General features: G+C 38.7%; 1 protein-coding gene across 2 annotated transcripts; it reads left to right on the top strand.

The window, feature by feature from the left end:
- Positions 1-7: 7 nt before the first annotated feature.
- traf2a (Tnf receptor-associated factor 2a) lies at positions 8-18,934 on the top strand. Of its 2 annotated transcripts, none has more exons than XM_041787834.1 (10): positions 8-576; positions 3,772-3,850; positions 5,631-5,729; positions 8,426-8,587; positions 10,259-10,333; positions 10,469-10,543; positions 14,471-14,953; positions 15,290-15,467; positions 15,562-15,710; positions 18,716-18,934. In XM_041787834.1, exons 1-10 carry the CDS (start codon positions 389-391, stop codon positions 18,932-18,934), a joined length of 1,707 nt encoding a protein of 568 aa, XP_041643768.1. In that variant the 5' UTR covers positions 8-388. The 2 variants fall into 2 exon arrangements, with proteins under 2 accessions (XP_041643768.1, XP_041643769.1); XM_041787835.1 differs by lacking the exon at positions 18,716-18,934 and adding an exon at positions 16,955-17,230.
- Positions 18,935-21,555: the final 2,621 nt, after the last annotated feature.

The raw sequence follows: 21,555 nt of genomic DNA, 5'->3' as shown, positions 1-21,555 counted from the left end.
ACTTTGAAACAAAAAAGGCTTCATTTCTTAGATTCATCTGGCTGAATGTAGCTCAATTTCCACAGCTGTGGTGGTCCAATCCGGCGCAGCCTGCGTCCTCCAGCCTGGATGGTCTCCTCTGCTGCTTGCGACACCTAGCGGTAGACGTAGAGCCTAACACCCAAACTCAGCATCCTCAGCTGTCACTGAATCACATGCATACAGGCTATAGTCTCTGCATACGAGGATCACACGGTGTCATGCGTTTTAAACACAAGCAGGAATGTCTAAGAACAGCTTTCAAACAGCAATGAAACGTTGCTCTGGATTATCTCTAACAGTACATTTAGCTCTATTTGCTGTCTTGAACACACCCCGCTGAGCACCCCGATATTGTTCAAGAGGAATAATGGCTGCACAGGAGCCGTCTCCACCATCTTCCCTGGAAGGCAACAAACCGGGCTTCCCAAAGAAAATACTCGCCAACAACCTCGAAGACAAACATCTGTGCAATTCATGCCAGAAAGTCCTAAGAAGGCCTTTGCAAGCTCAGTGTGGCCATCGCTTTTGCTCGTTCTGTTTCAACAAAATTGTGAGGTGAGTGTCGTGGCTGCTAACAAGCTAGCTTGATGTGTACCACAGCCTGTTTGAGCAATCCGAGCCTGTCACCAGCCCTGCTTCCGATAAATGTCAGTTTAATCCTGCCCTGCAGGGAGTCACATGTATCACTCACACGGTTAGGAGCAGCTGTAGAGCTGGCATGCCAGGCTAAATCACCAGTCACCTCTTCATCCCCATCAATTCTCAACTGAAGTGATGGTCTGTCCAGGTGTCCTCATAGTTAAGTCCCGTTAACCTCTGCTATGGCTGGCCAGGTTTAGTGTGAGTCAGCTTAAAAATATCATAATTTTAAGCTTAACCTATGTAGGAACGCAGTGTTAGGTCAGCATGTTTGCCGATTTTACCAGAAGGTTGGACCTGGTGAAATCTGTGCAGCATGTCTAACTAAGACTTTTCGGAAGTAGGGATGGGCGATATGGACCAAAATTCACGTTTCGATATTTTTGGAGCTAAATGTCAATACAAGCAGTATATCTCAATTTTCTTGTTAATAAAGGTCAAAAATAAAGTCGATTCCAATATGAAAAAATGATTTTAAAATAAACTACCGTCTTATTTAAAAACACTCCTTAACTTACCCGTCTAGAATCCACAGTTCAAATGGATTATCTCAGTGGTTCTAGGGATGCACAATATTATCGGCCAGATATCGATATCGGCAGATATTAGCAATAAAAAAGCTAGACAACAGTATTGGCAGATATCAAAATTTTTGCCGATATTAACATCCGATATTTTGGTCGTTCATATCAGCATATATCAACTGTAAAATTTGGCCATGTTTACTAATAAATTAGTGGAGTTTTAGGCTGCACCAACAAAACTGTGTAAGTTGAGATCTTTTTCTTTATTCATTCTCATTCTTTAAACTTTAACCCCTTAAAGCCTGTTGTATCATATTTAATGCATACTTTTATGATACCTCTATTTAATCAATATGATAATAAATTACTAAAAACAATTTCTGAATTCAACTTGATAAATTATTAAAATGCCCTACAGTGGATTATCACTGACCAAAAACACCTAATGTATCAAATGAGATCCAAAAAATATATATGTTAAATTTTTATGGAAATTTAGATTTTTTGGGTTTCAGTAGAAAGTGAAATAAACATTTCAGTTCCCAAAAATTAGAATTTTCTGGCTATAATTTATGATTTTAGGCTTTAAGGGGTTAGAATGTGTTTTACGAAAAAAAAAGTTTGTTTCTTTTTTCATCCTCAAACCTAAAATTGTGTTAAAAGGACGGAAGTTTTATTTATGTAAAACATATTTAAATATCGGTATCGATATTGGTATCGGCTAAAATTAATTTATAAATATCGGCATATTGGATATCAGCAAAAATCCAATATCATGCATCCCTAAGTGGTTCCCAAACTTTTTCTGCTGGGCCCTGGCTTTGGCTTATGAAAAAAATTTTACCGTACACATCAGCATGTAAAAATATATGAGGCAAACACAGTCATGATTTTAACTCCAGCTTAAAACCTAACATTTTGTAGAAATAACTATAACCTTCACCTTAAATGTAATTTTAAAAAAATGTCTCTCTGAAGATACAAAATTCAGGGGGGGGAGTGAATATCTTTTAAGATTTATACTTCCAGTAATAATTTCAGTGACTACTGTGGGTTTGTCCAGCTTTGAACTGATGTTGTCTTTATTAAGTCAACAGGAGGAAAACCTCTCTCACACAGGTAGGATGATTCAAAGGGAGAATTCAGGCCAGGGCTCTCCAGACCAGTAGGTGCTCCTTTTACACTCCAATCTAATTGTGATTATTTTTCCAAATATTGCGATTTAATATGCAATTATTATCACTTCCTCATTTTATGTATTTGTCAACAAATTCAATCAATAAATCCTTCTATATTATAACCTACATTCAGTAAGGAACACTCTCGTCATACATTTAAACACTTTATTGCAAAATGGATTTGTAGTTTATCTTGACGGAGAAGGCTCTATTCAAAAGGAGCTCTCTGGGTTGGTCAAGCAGCATGCAGTGACTTTCCAGGCATTGCATAGCTGGAAACCTCCATATGGATCGATACAAGCTTTAAGCTATAAAGGAGGTGGCTGGGATGGAGGAGGTGAAGCTTTGCCAGCAGAAGCAGCGTGGTGCATCAGTATTAATGGAAGCAGGGTTTAGTGAGAAGTACGTCATATTTAAATGAACTGCTGTGTTGAAAAGAAGAGCTGTGATTGGCTGTAGGAGCTGGTAGGCAATAATTGGCTATATTGTAAATTTTTCATCAATTGCTATATTGAAGAGGATGATAATTTCATGTCACTTGTTTTAATTAAGAAAAAAATACAAAAAAAAACACAAAAAGGAGGATTTTTGTACATTTCTAAAAAAAAAATTACACTTCAATGTTTTTACAATGTGCATACAATTTCTGCTGCTGCAAAAAAGGAATGTTTTAAACTGGTATTTTGGTATTTCAACACATTTCAAGTTAAAGAAATATTGCAACTTCTGCTATATAGATTGCAGCAGGTCATATTGTGATTTTAATCTAATTTGCAATTAATTGCCCAGCCCTAATATCGATACAGTGCCGGTATCCCTTTTTCACCCCGTAACGCCTCTGTTAATGGCCCTGAAGTGGCACAGAGGGAGGATCACTGTGTCCTCTGGTTACACCTCTGCAACATTCATTGCGAATCTGAAATATCACAGGGGCATAAACATCGCAGCTTTGAGTTTGACACTGTGAATTGGAATTTAGTTTGTATTTGGCACAGCCCTAAGCCACCTAGGAACCCCCCCCCCCAGAAATGCTGTGGTAAAAGTGGTAAAACCCCACTCTCAGTCCTAACACCTCATCACTTCACCTGTTGTAACTGTAATGCTTCATCAACCAATTTGTGATTATCCTAATTTTCTTAAATACTTATTTTTTGAGGATTTTAGCTGTTTTATTTTGCGTTTTAAAAATCAGTAAGTAGATGTTATTGTATTTTGGTGTTCCATTAATAGAAGTGATTAAAAAAACTGCTCTGCATTCACACAGAACTACACTGCTCTGAAGTCTCTGACCAAAGAATTGTACGGTCCCTCCCGACACATAGTCACTGACTTGTTTTGGGTATTTAAAATAATAAATAGCAAAGTTTTTATTATATTTTAAGCAAATATTTGTCTTCCTCCCTCCACAGTTCTGGGCCACAAAAATGCAGCGCTTGCATTAAAGAAGACCTGTTTGAGGAGCCCACCTCTATTCTCAAGCAAGGTGGTGTAAGTACATTTTTTACCCTCCATGTCATATTTTCCTACGGGTTTCCTGGATACGTTCAATACATCATTTTAGACACGTAGGTTCCATAGTTTAGTTTGTTGACATATTAGAGAGACTGTGGGACATCATGCATATAAATACAAACCACAGAAACGGATAGATCCAAAAACCTCAAACTAAGTCATATTTACAGTAAAGGGGACTAATCTCTTGGCTACAGATGTAGAGTTGGAGAAAAGGTTGAGTTATCATGTTAGTTGACTTAAACTGGGATTTTGAAATATTAAACTGGTTCCTTTGACTGAAATTGCACTTATTTGAATGTCTAAACTAACACACCTAGATACTGCTGTTTATCTGGGGCTGTTATTGTTGCAAAGCTAGATACAAATGTGTACAAAGTTCTGTACACAAATCTGCAAATGTGTATGTAGATTTGCAAATGCATGCACAAATCTACAAGTATGTGTGCAGATATGCAAATGTGTGTAAATGTGTGGTACAAATGTTGCAAAAGTCATATGTGTATGACAACCACCTGAGAAACAGATTTCAGTTGTACCTGATGGCTTATGAGGATTTTGACAAATGGAAGCAAAAAAGAGTTTTCTGAACCAAAATGAACTAAGTCCACAATTACAAATTTGTCTACATATAGCGCACACATTTGTGGATTTTTGTAAAAACTTGCAAATCTTTGCACACATTGCAGATCTTTACATGTGTTTGCAGATCTGTACATGTGTTTGCAGATATGTGCACGCATTTGTGGATTTGTACATGCATTTGTGGATTGGTGCACGCATTTGCAAATCTACCTATGCATTTGCAGATGTGTGTACAGATCTCTGTACCCATTTACACTTTTGCAACAATAACAGCTCCAAATGTTTAGTGTTGATTTACTCTTGCATGTATTCACCTCAATCAGACCCAAACAGGCTTAGACATTCTGCACATTCTTCTCTGTGTTTTTTGTGGATTTTGACCTGATTTTGACCTTCATTCTCTCGTGATTCTGATTCTGAAATCAAACCACATAAATGCTGAGCATAGCTGATGTCGTGTTGTCATCTGGCATTGCCTGTCACCACAAACTAGGGTGATCAGGAGCATTGTAAGGTGTGGGTTATGTGGAAAATATACAAGGCTGTAACATTTTCAATATTTTTGTTCAATTTACAACCAGTTAGCTGCATGCTAACTTGTTAGTAAGGTCAATCTTATAATGAGGAAATTGCTTTGCAAAGTCAGACATACTTCTGTCTCTGAACCAATTTTCCCCCACCGCTTGTTTACTGGGACAGTAGAGCAGTTAAGAATCCTAATAAAGAAGTGATAGTAGTTCAGCTTAACTGTGCATGCACACGTACTGACTTGGCTTCAATTTCAGTCAGGTTTGGTATTTTTAGTTTTCAGAGTATGACTGCCAAATGTCTTTTAGATGTAAAAACCCTGAGAGTAATCCTGAGAGTCAGCACTATAGCGTTATAGTCGTTGTTTGTTTTTAAATCCAGTGTTTTGAAGTATAGAGCCATTACTACTTAAAGCTTTGGGACTGCTCTATAACTCTTGGCAGCGTGGACGATAAATGGAGCAGCTCTAATGGTCATGTGTTCTGAAAATGACCATATGTGCTAGGGAAATAAGAGCCAGGAGGGAAAAGTGAGATCCTAGTATCCTGATCCTTGGTAAACTGATGTACACAGTTTGTTACAGTATCACTCAGACTGTAACTAAAGACTGTTACCTCACAATAACCTCTGCTTCTCTGTGCAGGCTTTCCCTGACAACGCAGCACGGAGAGAGGTGGAGGCTCTTGCAGCTGTATGTCCAAATGAAGGATGCACGTGGACGGGAACTATCAAAGAATTTGAGGTAGATACTGTTGCAAGGCAGTGTGGGAAATAAACACATTTCCCCACTAAAATGTTGGTTAAAATCTGAAAGTGGCAGGTGTGTAAAGGCTGGCTCAGACTACACCATTTTTTTTGGTTGTTCTATAAAGTGTGAAATAATCAGAGGTTTCAGTGTGAATTGAAACTGAATGCATATTGATTTCTTACTTAAGCTATAGTATATTTTGTTTTTCACTGTGTCGCTGATTTTCCAGGTTAATCCTTGGATGGTACAGGATAGGCAAAAATAAGTCACTGGCTTCAGCCATTTTCCTTTTTCAGTTACTTACATACAAATTTAATGTAAAGTGATCTTATTTGATGCTTGTTTTTGTCAATATGTATGTAATCAAAAAAACATTCATTCATTCATGTTAAAACACTTAGTAACTATTTTTGATGTCCACACATATGTTAGATTTAGTACTTTAACAGCTGCCGAACTGCTTATTCTACCAGAGTCATCAGAATAATCTGTTTGACATTGGCAACCCACATACTCAGCTCTGCTGCTCATCCCACAAACGCATGTTCCTCACAAATGTAGAACCATATAAAAGGGAAATAACTAGTGATGCATGATAAGCATTTTTTTCAACCGATACCAATAACTGATAATTCCCTGCTCCTGATGGCCGGTAACCTATGATAACAGATATTTTTTTTTCAATTTTTGATTTAACAAAAGAAGTTTATTTGATGTGTTTATGCACATCTGGGGGTAAGTGGGGGTTAATAAGTAGTAAGCAAAGATATTTATAACTAATTTTAACTATATCACTCATGTTTTTCAAAAAACAAAGAACTACTCTATAACTGCTGTTATAGTTCACTTTTTTTAGTTAAACATTTGTGTACCAAGTACAACATACACAAACAACTGACATAGGATTTCCTCCATAAAACCAAATGATAACAGGCTGTTATGTTTAACAAATGGAGATATTTGGGAGTCTGTTTTTTTTTTGTTTTGTTTTTGCTGCTTAAGCCAGAATTAAAGCGAGCTGATGTTTTAAATAAAGATTAAAAGTATGCACTGACATAAGTCATATCAGAGATAGGTTAAGAATGTAAAGTCCACCGTGGTCTGTGGCTAAACTTCTGTTCCTAACGTCGATCAGACTGAATGAAACCACGTCAAACAGAGCAGGCAGGTATACGTCTATGAAAGTAGCGATGGATCAGGAGACTGTCAGACTGATTTTGTTATTATAACGTTGCGCCTTTTGGCTCTGGCAAACTTTCTGCAGTTTTCAATGCCTGCTTGTGATCAGCGCTCTGCCTGGTATTAGCCATTGACTTGGTCCTAATGCCCTTAGCTGAGGCTGGTGGCTGCTGCCGCTTTGTTTTAACATTGTTAGGATGATGACTCTTAAGTGACTTGTAAGATCTGTCGAGGACTTCTTTCTACTCTTTGCAACCTTAGCAGGGCAAATTCTACACACACACGGTCGTGTTGTCCTCCCCGTAAATAATGAATAATGCCACCGTGTTGTTAACATTTTAGCACAGGGGCTGCTTCCTCTTCTTTGGTGCTTAACAGCGGGTCATGTACTGTGGTGCCACCTGCTGTTTCAGAATGTGTAGTCTCATGAGAAAGAAAACAAACACCAGCACTGCCGTGCTGACAAAAATATATATGTTATCGGGGCTAGTCATCATGATATTGGACTTTTATCGGAATGACGTTATAATTTCCTGTTATCGGCTCGATAATTATCGGCCTGATAGTTATCGTGCACCCCTAGAAATAATCAGGTGTGTTAACAGTGTAAGATTTATTGCTGAGAAGTATTGTTACAACAAAGAAATAATGTACCAAACACAAATTCCTTAATTTTTGTGCTAAGCTTATATATTTTTTGATAAAAGACAATGAAGTTTTTGTCCGACATTCAAAATCCATGATGTTTCTCCACTGTGGTTTTGCAGGACATTAGAGGACACAAATATGATCTGGCACCAGATTCAGGCAAAGACAATTAATGCTTTGACTTAAACCTAATAATGTCATGTACTAAAACAAGACTTAAATGTCTTTTTAATTGTTTTTGTTGACTAAAACTCGAGTAAAACTCTAAAGGGTGGACATAAAATTTGACTTAAACTAATGGACATTTAGCATAACTTATTTGGATCTCTAAGGTAGTCATTTTGTGCACATAAAGTAAAAAAACACAATTAACAATGAAAAACATTCAAAACAGAAGTTAAGGAGGTGTTAAAATATTCAAAAGAGAAAAAGATAACCCCATAGACATTATGACATTTAAAATAGAAACAAAACATCAAATTTGGGATTTTTTTTGCATATTTTTGTCTCTAAGTTATGCAGTTTTCTCATCTTTTTGTTAAACTTAACTCTAATATATTTCTAACTTTTACATTTTTAGTTTCATTTTAGCCTAATAGATAATTTGAATAATAAAACATTCTTAAAATTCCTTTGAAAGATGCTTTTAAGCTAAACCTTAATCATGTTTGTACTTATTTTTTACATTTCAGTACCATAACAATGACTTCTCCAGCATTTAGTTTTTTTTTTATGAGACAAGATTACCCACATGTTAAACACATCATCCTCATAATCCATACACTACCTTTTGGTTAATAATTTCATTAGCATTGTTCCTAATGTTGAGAGTTCAAAAGTCTGTCTTTGTTTGTCTCCCACAGGCAAGCCATGAGGGCAACTGTGACTTCATGATCATCCTTTGTCCCTCCTGTAAAGAGCTGATGAGAGCTAACGAACAGGAGCGCCACAACGAGAGAGAATGTCCGGAGAGGACGCTCAACTGTAAATACTGCAAAGAACCTTTCCTGTTAAAGAACATCAAGGTCAGACTGGTCTCCATGAAGATAATCAAACACTGTTCAAGCATCCAGAATTATTATGCATGATGGTATTTATTGATCAGATAGTGACTATCTGTTGTGCACTACTTTTTACAGTACACTTAAGCATACCGGGGTACCCCACCAGTTTAACGATGCTCAATCAGATTTCAGTCAGTTCTGCAAAAGACATACACATCAAAGTGGACTGTAAAGTGCATTATGTAGTGATAAGGGTTTCAGAGATTTCAGTCACAGCCAAAGTGTAGTCTGGCAGAAGTTCTAGAGTCTAGGTGAGATATATTATTTCTTCATGCACTTTAAAACACTTTAGTCAGAGAAACCATGACATATTTTTTTGTCAGCTTTCTGACACATAATTTAATAATAGCAGAGCCCTGTGCCAGACTCTATTCTTAATCTAGCCCCCACTGGATTTCTGACCATTACTGCCCACTCCAGTGCAATGTCAAAGTAATATTTTTTTGGCCCTTATTTACACATCATTTAGTTTTAAGTCAGACAGAGGGGGAATTGTTTTCTGACCTCTGGAAAGTTTGTGCACCATAAAAACTGCACACTTCCATCAGCTCTCACAGACATTAGACTAATCTTTACCATGTTTATGCCGTGCTTTTACTGTCCTCATAATTGGATCTTTCATTCCATAAGGCCAATTTGTATAGAAAGAGGTGTATCTTCCTCCCGTGGGGGTCCACAATCATGTTGGCATGATTTCGACATCCACTATTTTTGAAAAACAGCCACATTTTTCACTACAATCACTTAGTGTGGAAAGTGTGATTTTTCAGCTTTACTTCCAGTTTTTTTTACATCATTAGGCCAAATTAAACAGGTAATATGGTTATTTGAATTTGACATAAAATTAATTTTAGACATAGGTGACAGTTCTAGTGGCTTACTTTGATGAGGGATTGTAGAGCAGGCTTATCTTCACATCTAGTTGTGCCAAATAAGTTTCCCTGTGGGCGAGTTTCAGCAAAGTCCAGTTGTTTTCTGGCTCAGTCACTTACTTTTAAAAACTAGAAGCAAATGGAACACATTCAACCCGGGTGTAGCGGCATTCCCAGCTCCGACATCCAACTTCCAAGGTGATGGAACTCTTCAGAAGTCCCTGCATGATGATTTGGAACAACATTTCAGGATTTTACTGAGAATCTGTACATATTTATAATTTTTTCATGGCACCAGTTTCAAACCAATACACCCAAGAAGTCTTCTGAGAGATATCAAGGACAAATGGAGCAACGGTGTGGCACACAAATCAACACAGACAGACAGAGACAGACATATGACCACGCTGCCAATCATAGTTGTAAGATACAGCACACTTTAGTTTGAAGTGCATGTAGAAATTAAACCTCAAAAACCCACGAAGGCCTCAGGAGAGAAAATGGACCATAAACATTTTTCTACTTGTCTCTCAGGACTTCTACAATTTTATTATTCTGATTGGCTCAGTTCTATTACAGACAATTCTACAATTTTAGACAGGTAAAGGTCAAATCAGTTGCAATGAAACCGCTGCCACCATTGTGTCTTTTTTGTTTTGGTTTTGTGTTGCACAAAATTAAAGAACGCTGAGTTTATCTGTTGGTAAAAGAAGACATTTCTTCTAATATGAAATAACTTTTTTTCATGTTTTTATTTCAGGCTCACGATGAAATCTGTCCGAAGTACCCGATGATTTGTGAAGGCTGTGCAAAGAAAAAGATTCCCAGAGAAAAGGTATCCAATTGAATTATTTTCAACTGATTTCTTCTCATAATTCAGTTAAACTGACCTCATTTGCCATTTGATAGAGATCGATTTCTGCAGCATATTCAGTGCATGATCAGCTTCTTTCATTTTTTTGTTTTGCAGTATGTGGACCATATTAAGTTCTGCAGTAAATTTAAAGCACCATGCAGATTTCATGTTGTTGGCTGCGATACGTCTGTAAGTAGACATTTTTGTCATAATTTGCTGTATGTGTAACAGGGGCTAAATAATAACTACTGGGTCATGTAATATCTTGGCAAACCAAAATTAAAGTTCCACTTAATGGATATAAATGGATATTTATACAAACAACAGTACCAGGATCAGAAGGCATTAATAGATATTTTTTGGTATATTATCCAAGCTGTGATGAGAAATATCATTAAATTAGGATTATAGAGAAGACTTTTATGTTTCAGACTTTGCCTTTGTTTGCCAAGCAAGTACATTTTTCAGCAGTTATTAGATGATGGCTTTCTTCATGCCTGTGAGTGAGTCCTGTGTTGTTAAGTATGAAGTCTGTATGTTTATATGCATGATATAGAAGGTATTCATCTAAGTTTGAATTATCCAAAAAATTTAAACATGGGTGTAGTTTGGACTTGAATGTTGAAGGTTCACCAGAAAAGAAAGAAATTAAAGGAAGATAAATTAAAAAGAAATAATTTAAAAAACATCAAGATCCCTAATTTTTAATTATTACTTATGAGATGAGCCCATTTTCAGACTGTTGAAGCTGTGGGAATGAGCCAAATAGTCAATTTTTACCAAGTGGTCTGATTTGTTTCAGTCTGTCATGCAATTATTTATTAACTTTGCAAAGCAGATGGATACGCCCGTTTCCGTGTTTCTTACTGGCGATTCCATCTTGCAAAGCTCCCATCTGAACTGCTTGGGCCCGGTTAGAAAGTGACAGGACCAATCAGCAACGAAGGGCAGTACTTTCAGGCGCAGCAGAGTCGTGACGTAAGCAAGCAGCAACAAGATATCGGTGCAATTATAGCATGGATACTGCTAAAGCGCCAGTTTTATCAGAACTTGATGACTTTTCTTCGTTAAAAGAAGAGCAAAGAACAGTAGTGAGTTGTTTTCTTTTCAAAAACACCAAAAGTGATGTACTGACATGTCTGTAGTCACCATGGTTCGCGTTATGCAATTGTCTATGGAGCTTACTCCTTCAGTAGGGGTGCTGCTAGGTAGCGGCTACGCCACATGTTTTGTTGCTCTGATTGGCCCGTAAAGATGTGACAGACAGAAGTTTTTTTTCAAAGGCTCTGCCTTTTCCCAAACGCAACCAGATGGATGTGTGAAAACAAATCCATCTGGTGTGCCAGGTTAATTATCTATGTTTTCAATGTCACAATGGGAAGGGCACCAAAATAACCAGTCCATACAGTCCTACCTTTTTAGTACCTAAGTGTATCCATAATGTCTTTGTGTGTGACACACTGCTGGTTTAAAGGTACAGTGTGTAGAATTTGGCTGCATTTTGCCGAACAGAAACAATGTACATGGGATATGTTTATATATTTATGTGAAGTATGTTAAAATAAGTGCACAATCATCCCCTTTAAACTTTAGTTTTCTTTTTACAAAATTAGAAAAAAAGCTTTTTAAATTTACATCACCGTGGGTTGCCCTCACGGAGGCTGACATAACGAACCGCCATGTTGTCTACGGCAACTTTTTGGGGACAGAAAGAGCAAAACGCGATTTTTAAATACGAACCTGCCCACCGGTCCTGAAAGCTACCTGGAAGGCAGGTGGAGAAGAAGACTGACCTATAATCTATAAAAATAACGGTTACAAAAATGAATAATTAAACCCTCACCTTGTCACTGCTGTAAATGATGTCCGGCTTACGATACTTTTTGGTCTTCACAGGCTCTCGTCGCTTAGTGATGTGACGTTTTGGTAACAGATAGGCTCATTCTAAAATCGGAACGCTAGATGTCGCTAAAATGCCAAATTCTACACATTGTCCCTTTAAGCCAGATACATACTCTAAACCCTACACATTGTCCTACACACACAGCCGGCATACACCTCCTTAAAAATTCATTACAGTACAGCTATGGCATGGACTAAACACAGAAGCATAAACCAGGCTTTACACCTGGCCTAGTAAGCAAGTAAGGGTACAGCTGGCTGTGGAAATGCAAGAAAGATTACACAAAGCTGCCTGGTAACAGAGTAGGAAACCTCTAAGAGTGTAGCTGCTGTTGTGCAAAATTAAATAGCTTGTTATGATTCATTGAGGAAAAATGTGCTGCTTTCTATCCAAATCAACCTCAAAGAAAAACAGCTGAATTCACAAACAATTGTGCTATTAGCCATGCGTAGTTGGAGTTTAAAAAATTACCTTTTGCTGAGAGTAGGCTGTTTCCTGCAGCATTTAGGGTTAAATAAATGTCATACTGATCAGGAAAACAATTACACCTCTGGAAAATCTAAAAATGGTGTTTAAATGAAGTTTAGTGTGATTATTTTTACACTGGTATCATTATTATGAGGAGCTTTTATCAGTCCAGGCTATCTAAGGCTCATCTATGATACACACCTGTTATGCATGATTGGAGTTATTATTTTTTACCTGGACAAGCTGCTTGGGCTTGCTTAAAGGGGACATATTTTACCCTTTTAAGACAAGTTTATATTGGTCTCAGAGATCCCACAAACATGCCTGTGAAGTTTGTTGCTGAAAAAAACCCCACTCCATGATTAGGTTATTGCATGTCTAAAAACCCCCTCTGTTTCAGCCCTGCTCAGAATGAGCTGTTTCTGTGTCTGTGGCTTTAAATGTATTGAGCTGTCTGACTCCGCCCCTCTCGGGAAATGGATGCGGCTTAATGGATGTGGCTCTCCTGATCCTCCTCTCAGCTGGCGGCTGAGAGAAGGATCAGGAGAGGAGGCCAGAACTTTCTTCCAAGCAGGGAGGGCCAACCAAACCTGGGGGTGGGGCTAACTCCCCACATTACATCATGAGGGTAAAATCTGAGAATGACTTGTTTCAGCACACATTTACTGAATTGTGGAGAAAGAGAGGGGGGTAGGGAATGGAATTTTCTAGTACTTAATGGGGATTGTGGACATGCCAGGGGCACATGTTTTTGTTAGAAAAGCCTGAAAATGTGATTTTTGCATAATATGTCTGCTTTAATTTAGTGAGGAACTTTTAATTTATGGTGCAGCTCTTCACAAGAGATAGAGGACACACAGATACCTAAGCCTCTCTTCATCATCAAGGAAAAAACAAGTGCAAACTGCATAGAGCAGGAAAACTTTGAGGGCCTGTTTGAATATCATTAACCTGGTAAAGGACCTTGATAGTGGGTAGTTATTGGAGACAACTGATGTGAAATCCATGGTTCTATAAGCAGTACAACATCCAACACCCCCAAACTCAGCATACATGTTTGAATTAATTTAAGAAACCTTTATGCCTGAAGTAAGAAATTACAGCGTACCTGCTATACTTAACAAGACAGCTGAGTTTCCCTGTTGCTGAGCCCTGCTTGTACTGTCTATATGAGCCGGGACAAATTGGAACTATCAGAACTATCCCCTTCCTGCACTGCTTTCTTCAGTCACATACTCTGGTTAAAAAGAAAAAAATTATAACCCCCACATGACTCTGCAACTATAAAAAACAGACCTCTGTGTGTAGGTCTGAATCACTGCTAAGCATTTGTTTTCTGCTGCAGATTCTCCTCTTCTCTACTTACAAACTGCACAAATTAACCTTATTTTTGGTCAGACTTCAGTGTCAGAAGTAGAGAATGAACTTGCATGGAGGCAGTGAGCAGTTGAGAAGTTCTGACATTTGTAACCTCATTAAATAAAACACACATAACAAGTCTATCCTGATAGAAACTTTTTAAATATAAAAATAAAATCATGAAAAATTCTGATGATTAATACTTACTGTAGTGTACAACTATCATCTGCTCTGTAATATCTTTGCTGATAGCTCTTTTTTACTTTCTTCCTTTATAGCATTACTTGTCATTCATTACTAACATTAATTTTCTGTTTGCATGTTATACTTGAGAAATATTCCTCTGTTCATGAAGATGTGTCTGCTCCTCTGTCTTTGATGCCAAGGTGGAGAAAGAGAAAATCCATGACCATGAGCGGCAGTGTTCTTACGAACACCTCAACTTGCTCTTACATTTCATCATGGGGATCAAGGTGAGCCTGGAGAGTCTACAGCCTCAGAGCCTGGAGGTGGCCAGCCACAAGCTGCAGGAGCTCCATCAGTCCCTAAGGGACCTGGAGCTGAAGATGAGCCAGCTGGGAGGGGGTGGTGCAGCTCCCGTGCAGGGTGCATGTGCCCCAACCATGGCCACCTCCTTCACCCCGCTGCCCAGTGCTATGGGTGCCGCCCTAGAACTGCAGCTCCAGAGTGAGAAGACCAAAGTGGCTGAGCTGAGCAGGCGCTGCCAAGAGCTGGAGCTCAAAGTGAGCACGTTTGAGAACATCGTCTGTGTCCTCAACAGAGAGATGGAGCGCTCCTGCACCACCATGGAGGCGTACAACCGCCAGCACCGGCTGGACCAGGACAAGATTGAGATCCTCAACAACAAGGTGACAAACTGCTAATAACTAAACAAAACAAAGATATCCTTTAAGGAAAACCACAGCAGAGGTAACTAGAAACCTCTAAGTACATCTAAAAATCCTTTCTAATACATTTGTCCTTTTGTGAAATTGTGGCGTTGAACACCAGCCATATATCCAGAAGGATATAATATATGGAGAGTGACCTTAAACAGCATAATCTGATTCGAGATGTGAACTGGTTCATCAGTTCTTTTCAGGAATATACCTATCTGTCATTGACTTGGTTCTTCATCAGTTTTCCTGTGTGGAATGATCTCCACGTCCCTTCCATTGCTAATGTTGTGTTGATCCATGCTGCAGGTCCGCCAGCTGGAGAGGACAGTGAGTCTGAGGGATCTGTCTATCGTGGAGATGGACGGTAAAATGAGGGAAATGTCTGCTGCCACCTATGATGGCATCTTTGTGTGGAAGATCTCAGATTTCACAAAGAAGAGACAGGACGCTGTGGCTGGCCGTGCCCCTGCTATGTTCTCTCCTGGTAACATTTCACATTCTAGTCTATGATCTTCCTGATGAAGCTTTTCTACTTGTGAAAAAATCCCTCTTCTGTATTTCTGTATTCTGTTTTCCAGCCTTTTATACCAGTAAATATGGCTACAAGATGTGCCTGCGAATCTACCTGAATGGTGACGGGACGGGCCGCGGCACTCACTTGTCTCTGTTCTTTGTGGTGATGAGAGGACACAGTGATGCACTCCTCAAGTGGCCTTTTAACCAGAAGGTATCACGCTGCACATTTACTTCATCTGTTAATGTTACAGAAAACATAGTAGGGTTGCAGTGGTTCACAGAAGCCACAGTTCATTTCATACTTCAGTCGTAGAGTCACAGTTTGGTAGGATTTTAAAGCATCAAAAAGTCCAGGAAACATAATCCTGGTTTTCTCAGGTTGTCATACTTTGACAACGTCACTCCCTGCGCCTGTCCAGGGCTCTCTGCAAACAGAGGGGCGTGAGCTCCCTCTGCTGGCATTAAGGAGCCTTTTTTTTTCGAGGAGGAGGGGTAGGGAAAAATGGAGTGTTCGGAGGACTTCTTTTTCTTCTGGTCCCTGGGGTCAGAGGAATGGTGTCTTCCTACCAAAGCTGCAAAGGAGTGTTTTCCCCATGGCTCTGTATCTGACCAAGGTTGCTGGCTAGGTTGCTGCCCAGCTGCCTGTCTCAGTGGCCTTGCACCTCCCTGTCTTCCCTGTGCAGCAGCAGCTGCAAAGCTACCTCTCTGCACCTGAGCAGGACCAGGAAGGTAGAGGTCAAAGGTCTCACTTTCCTGTTTCCTGAGAGCACTGGTATCCCTAATCTTCTCCAGAGCTGGGCCAAAGAGACCTTTGGTGGGGTCATATGCTGCATCCATAATGATAGCTTTTTGTGCATCACTCAGGTCTGAGAGGTTCAGCCACAAGACTCTCTCACCAGCAACTGCAAGTCCCATAACTCGGTCTCTGCTGACAGACTCACTCAGCAAATCTGAGCTGAAGCCAGGAACTGCGTTCAGCAACGTATTCCTTAACGGGACAGTTTAGCGGTGCCTCGCTAGCTAGCTTAGATGAGCTGATGAAGCTATCGTAAATTTCTCATGGGAAGAAAGCGAGACTGATTTGTCAGAGGTGGGTCCACTGTGATGTATAAGGGGGCGTGCCCCAAGCACAGCCCGACCTGTCTGTCACAGACAGATGTGTGGTTGGAGTTTCCAAATAGGTCGCGCCTAAGCGATTCCAATCGTGAAACACTGAACGAAGTTAGAAAAAGAATTCCTGGTCATCACTTTTACACCGACCATGTCCTGACCTTTGTTTCCAAGACAGGAAAGCATAGATGCATAACATGATGCATATTTGAGATGATGAAGTATTTTTAAAAATAAAAAAGCTGCATGCTTTACAAACAAAATATGCAAAACTATCTGAATAGCATTAGAACAAATATATTTTTTATGTTAAAAAATTTCCTTTATTTAATTTTTCTTGCACAGCTGCAGAGAGCCAGTTGGGAGGGTCAAAAGATCTGCATGCAGCTGCGGGTGCTGCAGGTTGCCCTCCCCTATGCCAAGTCTGGAGCTGTTTTTTTAGTCAGAAAAACTGAAAGAGAGACACTTGTGCACAAATTCAGTGGGCTCCATGGAATTAAACCCCTCAGAAGACAAGCTTGAATGCCTGGTGAAATGGTCTTAATTCTCAGCAGGACTAACCTTTTCTGTATGTTATTAACAGACATCTGAAAAAGATTAGATATCGTCTCAGTTTTAGGAATAAAAGCAGATTTATTTAATACATAATATGAATGCTTGTTCTTTGAGTCAGTTGTTTTGTGTGCTTTTGGCTGGTCATGTTTCTAAAGTATTATTAAGTTAATTCTAATGATGCATAAGTCGTTCTTAATGCACTGCTAATGGTTTTCTTACAGCACGTCTTAACACAGGGGTGTCAAAATTAAGGCCCATGGTGCAGTTATACCCAGCCCACCAGATCATACAATATTTTCATTATAACCGGCCCACCAGTATGAGGCCTGCAGATTTGCTCCAGTATAAAAATGTAAACTTAACCTTGGTGATTTATTACATCCTTGTTGAGTCATAAGAAAGAAATTTGTGTTTTCTCTATAATTTCAATTTTGCATCTCACAGTTATGACTAAAGGTTATGGTTTTAATGTTTTAGTTCATATTTTAACCTTTTAGATGCATGATTTTAAATTTTAAATCCGATTTTGACATTTTCAACTCCTCACTTTGAATTTTATCTCATCCTTTTTACCTTTTAAACTCGTGTTTTTAAATTTTATCTCAGTTTTTTTTACCTTTTAAAATCATGATTTTGACTTGTATCTAATGTTTTGACCTTTTTCAACTCCTAACTTTAACTTTTATCTAATTTTTTTACCTTAAAGACTCATGATTTTTACTTTTATTTCTTATTTGGACATTTTAAACCCATGATTTTGATGTTTACCTTATATTTTGACTGTTAAAAAATCATGATTTTGAATTTTATCTCAGGTTTTGACTTTTAAAATTCATGGTTTCAGTATTCTATCATATATTTTGCCTTTTAAAAACATGATTTTGACTTTAAATGTCATGTTTTTACCTTCTAAACTTATAAGTTTGACTTTTTATCTCAGATTTTGAGTTTTTAACTTATCATGTTCACCTTTTAACCGCAAAATCAATAATCATCAGTGCCAAGTTCTTTCCCCCCATAATTAATTTCTGGTGAAAATAAGGTTGACAGTTGATGGTTAAATAGCGACCCTGTTAGGCCCTCAGGTTAGACCCAAGTTCAGAATCCGACCCCTGCTGTGTTTGAGTTTGACACCCCTGTCCTAACAATACATGACATGAGTGAATGTCTGCCACAAAATCAGCTTATTTCAGCTGTTTCTTATTGAAGTTTCCTAAACACTAACCAATGATGGATTGTGAAGCAGCCTGATGCAATGCGTTGTTTTTACCCCAGTATCCAGTCTGTATTTCCCTTTTTGTCACCCGTTTTTACATGAAAAAGGAGAGAGAGAGGGAGATCTACAGGGCCAGGGTCAGACAGCATTTGCAGTGCGGGCAGTAAGCACCCAGTGCTGTTTGATGCTGAGCAGTATCTGACACTCACATGCTGTTAGAACATACTGTTTCTTGCATTTTAAATCGTCATAATGCTAATGACTAGGCCATCATTAGCTGGCCAGCTCCAGTTTTTCAAGAACGGGAAATATAAAGTCTTAATGTGTATGCCCAGGTCACCCTAATGCTGCTCGACCAGAACAACAGGGAGCACATCATCGATGCCTTCCGGCCCGACATCTCTTCCTCATCATTCCAGAGGCCGGTCAGTGATATGAACATTGCCAGCGGATGTCCACTCTTCTGTCCGCTCTCAAAGCTGGACTCTAAAAACTCCTACATACGTGATGACACCATCTTCATCAAGGCCATTGTAGATCTCACCGGGCTCTAGTGAAATGATGAGGGCATTAATGTAACCCTACATTTGGTTGCTATATTGGTTGATTCACCAGGTTTTGTTTCCTCCAGAAACTGGTATTTTTTTCTAAAGGTCTGTCTTGTACTTTTGGTTTTTGGTGCAAATAGTTGGCAGGAGCAGGAAAGATCAGTTAATGAGACAAGCAAGTGGTTTCTGAGACTTCCTTTAACACTTAATCTCTTTCAACTAAAACAGTGATCACGTACCAAAGTGACCAGAGAACTGAATGCAGTACATGTGTGAGTATTTGGCTGGTGACAGGCAGCAGTTTCCCCCTGGAGAGGAGAAGAGGGGCCCTTGAAGACCGAGGCAGGATTTATGCTTGTAAAATAAGTAGACAACCTAGATGGCATTGTCTTTAATCTCCAGTGATTGTCCCCTAGCGTCTATACCTCTAATGCAGCCTGTCAGGTTCAGAATTTGGTGCAGCCAAAATGATGTCTTGAGTCAATTTGAGGACTATTGCTTTAGGCGCTGAGTTTGGTCATTTGTTTTAGTTATGTTATGTTTTATCCATTTGATTTGATCAAAAAGGGCCCATATTTGGGAGACAGGGTGAATGTGCAATGTTACGCCTCTTTCCTGGTTAATGATTGAAATTGCCATGGTAGGGATTTGTCATTTTTAAGGCAGCATCCTCCAAAACATAACATGCTTCAGAGACACGAACGGAGATCCCTGTGCACAGCCCAGGTAGTCAGGTGCCGGTCGGTAGCAGGTCCGAAGTAAACAAAAAGAAATGATCCACTGCACACTGAGATAGACTTTACTTTTCATAAAAAGTAAAGTCTGTCTCAGTGTGCGGCGGATCATTTCTTTTTGTATGCTTCAGAGACTATTTCACTCTAAAAGGGGACATACTTTACAGAGTCCATCATGCTGTGTTGAAAAATACTTGAAACTATTGATTAACACAATAACCTTTATAGGAAAATCTTCACTGAGATGGTAAATCAACTCAGAAGTCAGTTTCTAGTTGACTTTCAATACCATTGGCACAGTAGCGTCCCCCTTGCCTGCCAAAAGGAAGAATGCAGAACAAAGGCACTTTAACACTGACTTCACTTTGAAAAGCAAGAAGCTATGTCCATTGTGTATAAGAGTGTAACACAACTCTAATTTCAGATTAGATTCAAGATGTTTAAAGTAGTAAATAATATAAGGTCCATTTACATTCACCTTGAATGTGTTCTATATTTAGCTGCTAGTTCAGATTGTGCAGACACTACATTGTGACTACCTTCAAAATAGCCACGTAGAAGGCTAATGCATGATTTTAAAAACTTGGAGCTGAATTTGAAAACTGGTCATAATTGATGTGATTCTGCTCAAGCTATTGGTTAAATTTCCAGCCTAATCAAATGACCTGAAATAAACATTAACCTTGTGAAAATTTAAAAAATGTTTTCATAAAGCAAGCATTAGCAAGCTTGATTTTTCACCATGATTACTAGTTAGTTACATACATTATATTACTGTAGTTTAGTACCCTGTAGGCTTTGGCTAAATTCATTTTTATGTTGTAATTACCTCAGAGATCCTGTGTACATCTTGTATTGACATCCTTGCAGGATATTCAAATACCTAGTGGTAATCTTAAATCCTTGGCGTGACTGCTGCTCTCTAAGTCGTGATGATCATTTGATATCTGATTGGTCAGACTGCATATGGAGGCAGTCTATGATGCCTCTACTCCAGTGTTAATTTCATCGACTAAAACTATGACTAAAACTATTTGTCGACAGCCTTTTTTCCATGACAAAAACTAGACTAAGACTAACAAAAATAAATCAGTAATGTCTAAAATTGACTAAAAGTATGTTTAGTTTTCATCAAGATGACTAAAACTAGACTAGAATGTAATGTAGTTTTCGTTGGACATTCAAAATCTGTGATATTTCTTTACTAGTGGTGAATCTGTCAAAAATGATGCATTGTAGCTATTCTGCCCTCAGCTGTAGAAAGCAGGGACCCCAGGTTTGGCAGAGTGAATAGAGCACGCTACCATGACTTGGTACCAGATTTAGGCAAGGAAATAAATGCTAAGACTAAAACCTGAGAACTTTTTATCGACCAAAACTAGACTAAACTGTCTTAAGTTTTTCGTCGACTAAAACGTAAAAGGGTAGAAATTACTAAAATTGGACTAAAACTAAAAGATATTTCATCTGAAGACTAAGACTGAGACTAAAATTAGAAATAGCTGCCAAAATTAACACTGCTTTACTCAGACTGGTTTGGTAGTGTAGACGCTCACATGTGCTGGCATGCATTAAAGACCACCCTGTTACTGATTTTTTCCATGGTAGTGTGCTAGTAATCAAAAAGCATGGTTTACTTACACCTGTCCCAGCTTTGTTGTCATTTCATTCTAACCAAACAGTGCCCTACAAGGTCTATTTTCTAAACAGCATATCACCATCTCCTTTAAAAGCATGTTTATAAAAAACGTTGAGAAAACGTTGGCTAGGTATCATGCCGCGTGCAATGAAGGAGCAATATTAATGGATGGGGAAAAACTAGCAAGAAGCTGCAAGGCTAGGGGCACCCCCCATCCCTGTTTGTCATAATGATGCATCTAATGTAAAGGAAAT

Source organism: Cheilinus undulatus, linkage group 5, assembly GCF_018320785.1.
Source record: "Cheilinus undulatus linkage group 5, ASM1832078v1, whole genome shotgun sequence".
In the NCBI taxonomy this organism is placed as follows: Eukaryota; Metazoa; Chordata; class Actinopteri; order Labriformes; family Labridae; genus Cheilinus; species Cheilinus undulatus.
Note: the sequence above shows the minus strand (reverse complement) of the source record. Positions and strands in the feature narration are given on the sequence as shown.

Bases quoted from the DNA above. Each gene is read 5' to 3' on its own strand.
- traf2a (XM_041787834.1), top strand. From the start codon at position 389: ATGGCTGCACAGGAGCCGTCTCCACCATCTTCCCTGGAAGGCAACAAA. The intron at 10,334-10,468 runs GTATCCAATTGA...TTTGTTTTGCAG, and splicing joins AAAAGATTCCCAGAGAAAAG to TATGTGGACCATATTAAGTT. The intron at 10,544-14,470 runs GTAAGTAGACAT...TTTGATGCCAAG, and splicing joins TTGTTGGCTGCGATACGTCT to GTGGAGAAAGAGAAAATCCA.